At 39.3% G+C, this 10,982-nt stretch overlaps 1 protein-coding gene across 1 annotated transcript; it reads left to right on the top strand.

The window, feature by feature from the left end:
• The first annotated feature begins 567 nt into the window (after positions 1-567).
• Positions 568-1,854, top strand: LOC105991355 (sperm motility kinase Y-like). The gene has a single exon (XM_013023986.1). It carries the CDS (start codon positions 568-570, stop codon positions 1,852-1,854), a length of 1,287 nt encoding a protein of 428 aa, XP_012879440.1.
• The last annotated feature ends 9,128 nt before the right edge of the window (positions 1,855-10,982 follow it).

A 10,982-nucleotide genomic window follows, 5' to 3' on the forward strand; every position in this document is an offset into this window, starting at 1 on the left:
TATATATATATATATATATATATATACATATATATGTATATATATACATATATATACATATATATGTATGTAAATTGGTTGTTGATGGACTCATATAGCTAGATTGTTGGGAGGTAGAGTTGGTTCGCTCATTTGTGATTTGTCTGGTTTGTGAATTTAGTTTGTAGATTTGGCTTTGAATTGTTGAGTTCGATTTATTCCCCCCCTTTTTTGCATTATTGTTTTTTCTCTTATTTTTAATTTTTTTCCTTTTACTTTATTTCTTTTACATTCGCTTTACTTTTACTTTTGTACTTTTACTTTTTTGGTTTTTGTGTAGATAGCATTTTTGGTTTTTATTTACTTACTCATTCTTTAGTTACATAGATTTGCATTATTTTACATAATATTTGCATTTTATTATATATTCTATTGTTATTGTATAGTCATATGTTATAGAATTATATATAACTATTCTTTTACATATTTACATATTATACTTTAATTCACGTTTTATTGCGTTTATTATATTTCACTATACTTATTTTTACTTGTTCCTCTAACTTTCCCTGGATAGCATAGTAGGGCATGACTAGTGATAGTAGAGAGGCAAGGTCTCATCAGGGCCTTGAGGCCAGCTCTTCAGATGAGGAGCTCCTCAGGGATCACTACCAGGTGCTGAGGACCATCAGACATGGGGGATTCGCCCTCATCAAATTAGCCAAGCACCTGCTCACGGACACCCTGGTGGCGGTGAAGGTCCTCAATAAGAAGGAAAACCCCTTCTTTGCCACCGAAGTGGACGTTTTTAAGTCTTTAGACCACCCGAATGTGGTAAAATTACTTGAAATTATAGAAACCGAACAGTGGTTGTATTTTGTGATGGAGTACCTCGAGGGAGGAGACCTAGTAGATTACCTCCAAGAGGCCGGCAGGATGGAGGAGGAGGAGGCCAGGCCTCTGTTTAAACAAATCCTCAGTGCAGTCAAATACTGCCATGACAACCGCATTGCCCACCGCGATATCAAGTTACAAAATATCTTGCTAGACCAAAAGGGCAAAGCTAAATTGTGTGACTTCGGGGTAAGTACACGGTTCACACTTGGGGAGGAGCTGGATTACGAATGTGGAACAGTGTCCTTTTGGCCCCCTGAGCTGTTCTTGCACCAGAAATACCAAGGTCCCAAGATGGACGTTTGGAGTCTAGGCATAGTACTATATGGTATAGTGATGGGCAAGTTGCCTTTTAGAAGGGAGAGCTCAGCTAATTTGAAAAGACAAGTATTGAATGGCCCATTCCCAATTCGAAAAACCTTCTCCCAAGAACTGAGAGGCCTCTTCGCTTTTCTATTAACGGCGAATCCTGAGCAGAGGCCCTCGTTGGGGCAAGTAATGAAGCACCCCTGGTTCAGAAAAACCAAGCCATTTGCACCAACTCCCAGCCAGACTGTCTCGAAGGAACCAGACCCTGCCATCTTAGACATCATGTATGACTTGGGATATGACTCATCTGAGGTGCGAGCAGCCCTGTCAGGCAGGACATACAACGGTGCCCGGGCAACATATTTCCTGCTGCTGGAGCAGAAGGACCAAGGGCAAGACCTCACCCGCTATATGAGGCACTCGGTTTCTGGGCCTCCACAATGCCCTGTGCGTGTGTACTCATCCTCCTCCGATACCCCCAAAACAACCTGTCGTCCTGCTTCTCACACTACCACCTGCCTGCCCGCTGAGCAGCAGAAGCAGGAGGGAGGCCATCTCTATGTGTTTTCCCCGCCACCTCTGCAACCCCTGTATAAGGAGAGACTGGGGACAAGCAGCCACTTCCTGCTCCAGCAGCAGCAGGAAACTCCTGGGACAGCGAAGGGGAGATAGAGGGCAGCGAACACTTTCACCTGGTCCAGCAGCAGCAGCAGCCCCTCTCCCACTTAGCCAACTCAATGGCTTGACCTGCCCTCCCACAGAGCAGGAGTCCCAAGAGAGCAGCCAGAACTGCCCCAGAGCTGAATCTCTCCCACCTATACATGGACATGTGGCACACAGGCGGAGACGGAGAGCAACTCACCTGTCCCATATCGAAAAGATCCAATAGTCTACTGGACGGGCGAGGAGGAGGAAGAAGAGGAGGAGAGCAGCAGCTTGCCCCAAAGCCCAGCAACAACAGAAAACACATTAAAGGGCACAAAAAAGGCAGAAGAGGAAGAGAAAGAAGAGGATGGTGAGGAGGAGGAAAAGAAGTGCAAGTTACCCCCAGGCTCAGGAGCTGCCAAAACCACCCTCCAGGGCACAATGGGGAAGATGAAGGGCAGCACACCTCCTCTCTTGAGTCCAGAGGTTGCATCTTCTCAGCCCACTGAATTCACCACACCCCCAACAAATAATGAAGCCAGGGGCTGGAAGAGGCTGAAAAAGAGAATTGGAAATTACTTAAGAAGACTCTGTTGCCTGCCTTGGTAAGAGAACCCCCAAAGGAAGTAGTTCCTCCTCTCTGAGTGGAGAACAGCATTGAGGCCTGTAAACAAGCCACTGAGCTGTGCCCTGTGTTTTATCTATGCTTCAAGGAAATCCTTGTAGCTAATCAACCCTGGGAGGGAGGTGGGGAGGTGAGAAAAAGAAAAGAGGGACTGAGGAAGGGGGGGGGGCAGGATCTAAAGGGATAGAGATTCAGAAAGAAGAGAATGTGACCTGTCAGATGTTGTCCTGTGCAACTCAGTCCCTGCATTTTTTTTCTTCCAACAGCTGATGGGAAGGAGAAAACTTATCACTATGGTACCTGCCTTGACTCTGGACATGCCTGGACACTTAAATCCCTTCCTGCTCCTAACTGGAACAAGCTACACAAAAAACCTCTATTTCTTCCATTGTAGGTATTTCCTAGTAAAGTGCCTATTGTTACCAAACTTAATAGATTGATATTCCTGTGAGATGATAACCACATATACTCTGAGCATCTATTCTTCATTTTCACAGTGAGTACTTATGCTTGACTGGGAGTTAGTTCAAGAGTGTACTAGAGCCACTAGTCTGTGGCTCTTGCTTCTAGTCTAGGTATTCAGAGGACTGAGTTCTTGGAGGATTGCCATCCAAAGAGAATCAGTACAGAAGTCCTTTCTCCAATATTATCAGCATACAGGAGGGAGGGAGAAGGAGGTCAAGAAGTAGATAGTTATCTTATTAAACACAGCAAGTGCAAGGTCTCTACTTAGCTCCCAAGTACCCCAAAGTGCAGCTGTGTTCAAGTGGTAGAGGTCTTGCCTGGAGCAACAATTGTTCAGGGATAGCACCTAGGCCCTAAGTTTAAGCCCCAGGAGAGGCACGCACCCAGAAAAAATTTCAGCATACAGAGGGCAAAAATGCATGTCTGAAACAGATGACTAGTTTATCAAGCATAGCAAATTTGAGGTCTTGACTTCAAAATATTGATACTAGTTTTTTTAAAAAAGGTAATTACAGGGCTGGGAAGGTGGCTCAGTGGTAGAATGCTTGCCTTGCATGCATGAGGCCCAGGGTTCGATTCTTCAGCACCACATAATCAGAAAAAGCCAGAAGTGGAGCTGTGGTTCAAGTGGTAGAGCACTAGTCTTGAGCTGAAGAGTTGAGGGACAGCACCTAGGCCCACAGTTCAGGCCCCATGACAGACAAAAAAAAATGGTAATTACAAAGAATTCCCAGACCCTCAAGCAGCATCAATTATGTCTTTTTCAATGCAGAAACGTGGCCTCTCAGTGTAACCTACACACCCTACTTACCTGTGTATAATGTTTAGGAGCATTGCCTGCATTTTAGGCAAACATATCTAACTCACAGGGATTCAGTAATACCACACTGAAGTCCAGTAAGAGAAATGAAGGAATGGATTTCTAAATATGCTCACAACTCTAGTTTCAGCCCAATAACTATTGCTTTAGCTACTAGCACCTTTTACCTAAGAGGAAACTCATAAGACTTCACAGCTCCAAGAATTACAGTAGGGCTAAGAAATTGTCAAATCTAAAGTCAAACCACTCTACAGTCCCATTCTGGTGGCTCAGACTGCAATCCTAGCTCTTCAAGAGCCTGTGGGAACCAAGCAGAACAATCCATGAGACTCTCATCCCAATCAATCTGAAGATGTGGTGGTGTGGCTTATGAAGTTAGTGCAAGGGTTGTGCCATAAAGCAAAGGCCTCTAGTACTGTTATCCTCTCAGCTGCCCAAGTATTTTAGTGTTTATGGGAAATTTCAATTAAAAGTATGTAGAACAGGAAATATATATGTACATATATATGAAAATATATCTTTGCAAAAATAATTATAAAATTATACCAGATACTGTTGTGATCCCAGTGATTTGCAAAGTCAGGGTGGGTGTCAGACCTTCATCTAGAACCAAACTGTGTTCTGGCTTAGGCCAGGTGGGCCCAGCTTACATTACTGTAATGTACCTTTGCTTCTAACATGGAAGGTTTTCTCTATTTCTTAGAAAATGATATAGGGAGTTGGGTGGGTATTGCATTGTATTTGCAGATTCCTTTTGGCCTTGTTTTCATTGTCCCAATTGTTTCCAGAAATATGGGAATTCTTTCCATCTTCTGGTGTCTTCTTTAATTTCTTCCTACAGAGTTTTATAGTTTTCATTGTATAAGTCTTCACCTCCTTGACTAGTTTTTTGTTTAGGCAATTGCAAATGACGTTTTTCTCCTAATTTCCCTCTGCTTCTGAACACCATGGGTATACAGAAAAGCTACTTATTTATTGGAGAATGATTTTATATCCTGCTTTGTTACAAATGTCTTTGTCTTTATCAACTCCAAGAATTTGGAGGTTGAATCTTTATGGTCCTATGTATAACTTCATATCATATGTGAGGATTGATAGTTTGACTCCTATCTTTTTTATTTCAATCACATTTTTTCTGTTTCTCTTGCTTTTTTTGCTTTGGTTAGAAATTCCAGTACTAAATAGAAGAGTAGAGAGACTGAGTGTCCTTGTTCTTAATTTTAGAGAAGAGTTTCCATTTTTTTTCCTATTTAGAATAATCTTGACTGTAGGTTTTTCATATATAGCCTTTATTATGTTAAAGTATAATCCTCCTATTCCTGGTTTCCTTGGAGCTTTCACATTAAATGCGGGCAAACTACCACTTTAGCCCTGCAAATAGTTTAACTATTTGCTGGTTAATTGGATATAATGGTCTCCTGGGCACTAAATTCCTGCCTAGGCTTGTGTGTCATTCCTGGCAATATCAATGGGAAGTTGGCTAGGAAATATTTTGTTGAGATTTTTATCTATGTTCATTAAAATAACAACTATTGTTGTTGTTTTTGAGTTTCGGTATAGTTTTTAATTGAGTGTAATGCTGCCATCATAGAATAAGTTTGGTAGTGATCCCTCAACTTCTATTTCACGAAAAACTTGAGGAGTATTTGTGTTTGTTTTTGTTGTTATTGTCTGCCAGTCTTAGGTCTTGAACTCATGGCCTGGATGCTGTCTTTGAGCCTCTTTGTCCTCAAGGCTAGTGCTCTGCCGTTTGAACCACAGACCCACTTCTAGCTTTTTCTGAGTAGTTTATTGGAGATAATAGTTTCACAGACTTTCATGATGGGCTGGCTTTGAATCATGACCTTCAGATCTGTTTCCAGAGTGTGTAGGATTGCAGGCTTGAGCCACCAGCACTTGGCTTCATGTCCTTATTTAATTGCTATGTGTGGATATAAACAAAGAACTTATCAGGTTCTGGCTTTTCTTTCTTGGAAGATTCTTATGTCAATTCAATCTCATCTCAGTACTTGTTATAGTCTTGTTTAAACAGTTTTTATCTTCTTGGCTTAACTTTGGCACTTGGAGGTTATCTAAGAATGGATGTATTTCTACTATAATTTCCAGTTTGTTTGAGTAAAGGCTTGCAAAGTAATCCTGAGTTACATCCTCAGACTCATTCAAAATCTCATGATGTCCCAATCTTCATCACTCATTTATTTTGGTTTCTTCTTCTTTGGGTCAGAATGCCTAATGATTTATCAATTTCTACACTTTTCATTTTTGAGGAATTGGTTTTTAGTTTTGTTGATTCATTGTAGAATTTGTGTGTGTGCGCACATACATGCACATGCATATGTACATGTATTTCTTCTTCATTGATTATTGCCCCATTTTTATTATACACAAAAGATTTCATCCCCAGAGTAGTGCTATTGAAAGATGTGTGTGAATTTTAGGAGGAGGGCTTAGTGGGAAGTCCTTAAGTCATTGGGTATGTTCCCAAGAAGAGTGGGTGTGACCCTGAACTTTATCTGTGAAGTGAGTAGTTGGACCACCTATATCCTCCTTACCCCTTGGCCTGACATGTCTACCAAAGGCCTAAAGCAATGGATCTGCCTGATCTCAAACTGGTACCTCCAAAACTTTGAGGCAAAATAAACCTTCTCTCTGTCTAAGTTCATTATCCACTTTCATTATTTTGCTGAAAAGCTGACTGAATTTGTTCTTATCCCACATTCTGCATAACAAAGCACTCTGTGCGGCTACTTTCTATATGCCTAGATTTTCTGTACAGGACGTAATCTTTCCCTTTCTAAGTTTATTTCTCAACTATGCATATTATAAACATGTAGGCATATATCATATACACCTATATATGCATATATATAACTTATATGTATATACCACTGAGAAATGCAAAAATCATTCCAACTTTTTACAAATATAAATTTATATTTTGTTTTATAAATGAGATACAAATTTTAGAAACAGTTTATTTTTATACTACAATAACTAACATCCTCTATGTCCCTGCCATATATTTTTTTCTGTCTTTTACACATAGGAAAGTATAGAGACAGAGATAGATTCAAGGGAATCAAAGACATTCACATCCATAAATACAAGCTCCTCATGATTTTGTATCATTGATCAGCACCTTTGAGGTTCTATTTAACTGTTGACTAATTATTAATTACAATAGGAATAGTAAGAAAAAGAAAAACCAGTATGTAGAATGTCAGGTTCCTCACCATGCTCAAACATATCTTATGTCATACAGAAACACAGGAAAATAAGTGCTATTTTATCTTTATTTGAATGAAAACCCAGTTTTAGGATAAAGTTTAAATCCTCTGTGCATTTTTTGCTTGCTAGAACTAAAAAATAAAAATAAATAGCATACTGTTGTGCTTAAATGTAAGTGGTGGGAGGAAGTATTGTTTTTAACTATGTTGCGTATTTTGGATCTTGACATAAATTCCCTTCCATTAAATTCTAACTGGCTATTTAAAGAAATATAGAGAAACAGAGATATGAGTATGTCATGTTCTGATACTGTAATTATCCTTCAATGAAGTCAATATCCTTTGACTGTATCAGAATCTCCTAAGTCCTAGATATCTTTGATCTCTGAAAATTGGTATATTGATAGAAAAATTATTCATATTAAGCTCTCTTTCACAGGGCAGAAACACAGCTTTGACACAAAAATGTTGCTATGATTTATGAGGATTATAGTCTTCAAATAATTGTATAAAAGGTTCATCTTTATCTATCCTCATTTATCTTATCAACTTGATAAAACCAAGAATGACAAGATACAGGGAAAACCTGCATCTCAAGCCATGATTTTTATTCCCAGAAACTCAAGTCTATTTTTAACAGCTGCTGAGAACCAGGAACTAATTTTTACACAAAATTATGCATTCATGAAAAAACTGTGAATGAATGTACTGCTTGTTAAAGGAATGTAAGTTAAGTGATGGTGTAAACTGCCACCTAGAGTTGAGATTTGAGTTTAGTTCAATGTATAATATAAAAATGATCTTGTCAGTCTATAATTTTAAATGTCTTATATTTAACATACACACAGAAGTCTTTACTATAGAATCTGTCCATATGTCTATAAAGTGGGAAGTTGTGCTGCAAAAATAGGGTGTTAAATCTTTTTAATAAGGAAATATAAGACTATTGGAATTAAGATGCTCTTATTTATTGGCTGTATTATGAAATAAATCTTTGAGAATAATCTTTAGTCTATCAACATATACAAATGTTCTAAAACAAAAGACTGAATTATTTTGAATATTCTGTGTTAAGAAATCTTTGGAACAAAAGTATATTTGTTGGGGCTGGGAAGGTGGCTCAGTGGTAGAGCGCTTGCCTTTCATGCATGAGGCCCTGGGTTTGATTCCTCAGCACCACATATGCAAAAAGAAAAAAAGAAGCCAGAAGTGGTGCTGTGACTCAAGTGGTAGAGTGCTAGCCTTGACCTGAAGAGCTGAGGGACAGCGTCCAGGCCCAGAGTTCAGGCTCCACGACCGGACCCCCCACCAAAAAAAAAGTATATTTGTAATCATAACCAAGCCCAGAGGTTTCTACTGCATGTTAGGATGATCAAAATCTAGAATTATTCCGATTTTAAAATATCAGTTTTTCTGAAGTCTGGGAAGCTGCTATTTTACTTTCTTAAGTAGGTTGCTCTAAAATTATATCTGAAGTGAAATCAATACAGTAACCATAATGGAACCTAAGCTTAATAAATTGTACATAGCCTATTCCGACCCAATTTAGATTTGGGAAGATTTTCTACATCTAACCCCCTGTGTTAAGTAAGGGTCAAGCCTTAACTCTTGGTGTGTCATTATAGAGTTTCACCTTTGAGCTAAGCCAAGAGTATTTATGAACTGAGAATGGAGATGTGAACTATTTCCAACATTTTGCTATAAAAAAATCTTATGTTGTATGTTTGTTACTTTTTGTATCCTCTTTCAACCATGGCCATGCATCTAGTTTATCTTTGTCTCCTGATAGGGGGAAAATAGATGGTTAACTTTTCCGCCTATTTCTTTTGGCTACTCTAATACTTCCTCATTCTTATTCTCCCCACCCATCTTTCCAGAACAAAATTATTATTCACATTCTTTTCCATAAAGTTACCTTTAGCCTCTCTCTCTCTCTCCTCTCTCCTTGATGCCTCTCTCTCTCTCCTCTCTCCTTGATGCCTCTCTCTGTGTCTCTCTCTGTCTCTTTCTGTCTCTCTCTCTCTCTCTCCTCTCTCCTTGATGCCTCTCTCTCTCTCCTCTCTCCTTGATGCCTCTCTCTGTGTCTCTCTGTCTCTTTCTGTCTCTCTGTCTCTCTGTCTCTCTCTCTCTCCTCTCTCCTTGATGCCCCTCCTCCACCCCCTTTCTGTCAGGGTGCTTGAACTTAGGTCCTGGCCATTGTCCCTGGGCTCTTTTGCTCAAGGCTACACTCTACCACTTTGAATCACGCTTCTGGTTTTCTGGTTTGAGCTCCACTTCTGGTTTTCTGGTGGTTAACTGGAAATAAGAATTTCATGGACTTTCCTGCTTGGGTTGGCTTTGAACCATGATCATCAGTTCTCAGACTCCTTATTAGCTGGAATATGGGTGTGAGCCACCAGTGCCTGCTCTCTTTCTCTTTATCGCTATTATCCATCCTGTACAATGAAGCCAAACTTAAACTCAAACCTGTTTTCATAGTTTCCTTCCATTTCTTTAAGCCATTCTCAAGTGCCTGCATTTTTTTTAGCTTGCTCTATGAATCTCTTGCCTCCAAACACCTTTATAATAATCCAGAACAGAGGCAAAACTAGTATCCTCATTACTTCCTACAAGTTTCTGTATGGGTCAGCTGCATTCTTTTACTTATTACTTGATATTTACACCTTGTGCATTAAGGCTGGCTTGCCTATAAGTAGGTACCCATGCATCTACTCTCCTCCCTTTTTTCAGTAACTTATTTCTATTTTGCAATCTTAACCTTCATTATCCTCTTGGTTTCTACTCCTGTAGCCAGTCATAACACTGGTGTCCTGTCATTATGTTGAAATGTCTTACAACGTGACTTGAACACTTCCTGTGTGAAAGGTCTTATTCTGCACACTTTGCATTATGTCTTACTTCATGTTTTGAAGATATTCCTTTACAGAGCTGTTACCATTTCCATTCTGCAGATAAGCAACCCGATTCACATGGATGGTTTAAGTAACCTGTTCAAAGGAACACAAGCAGTGAAGAATAAATTTGGAATTTGAACCTCAGAACTTGGCCTCTAGAGTCTATTAGGATGTTCTGCTTTTGGGATTTCAGCTTCTTTTAAAAGCTACTTTTAGGCTACACTATTCATGACTTTCAAGTCTCAGTAAATCAAGGTTGAAGGTGGTGTGAGAAGGGAAGGGGAAAGTAAACTCACCTCAGACTATGGCAATAACAAATCACCATAGAAGGTGGACCACTGCTCTAAAACCCAAACCTTGTAGAAAGGATTTGGATCATATGGAATTAGATGTGAGGCTCTACCTTTATGTGCAGTGACTCTATGTAGTTATTGACCTATTTTTCTGCTTTTATTTTCTGCTAAGATTCAAATTCAATGTTAAATCTTTTCTTCTCTGGAATTTGTTTTCCTTTCTGTTCCTAACTACTGTCTCTTCCAATCTGATCCTGTCTCTTAGCTTGTGCTATTTGAACTGATTAAGATACTCAGCCCCAAACCCCTATCCTTCCTCTTTCTAATTTCTCCTAATCTCTCACAATGGTTTATTCTGGTAATTTTGTCACTTATCAAATGCTAAATGTCAGGCTAATATTTCTGATAGAGCTCATAGGAAGAAATAAGCAAACATATACTGAACAAAAGATATTTCCTATCAGAAAAAGGTCAATATAGGATGACCAGAGGAATTTTCATAATCTTCATAGAATCATAGTAATGACAACTAGTGTATGTATATTCAGAAAGTAAGGAAATGCACACTAATGTTCTTTCATTCATCTATTAGTGTATTAAGTATATATAATGTGTGGACCATATTGTACATGAGAGTATTTAGATGAGATCATGAAAATCTGTTGCAGCACTGTGCTGGGCACATGGTAAGAGATCTGTAAGTATTAGCTATTATTTTCATTACTGTTCTTTTTTTTTTTTTTTGTCGGTCGTGGGGCTTGAACTCTGGGCCTGGGCGCTGTCCCTCAGCTCTTCAGCTCAAGGCGAGCGCTCTACCACTTGAGCTACAGC

Source organism: Dipodomys ordii, unplaced genomic scaffold, assembly GCF_000151885.1.
Source record: "Dipodomys ordii isolate 6190 unplaced genomic scaffold, Dord_2.0 Scaffold72, whole genome shotgun sequence".
Classification (NCBI taxonomy): Eukaryota; Metazoa; Chordata; class Mammalia; order Rodentia; family Heteromyidae; genus Dipodomys; species Dipodomys ordii.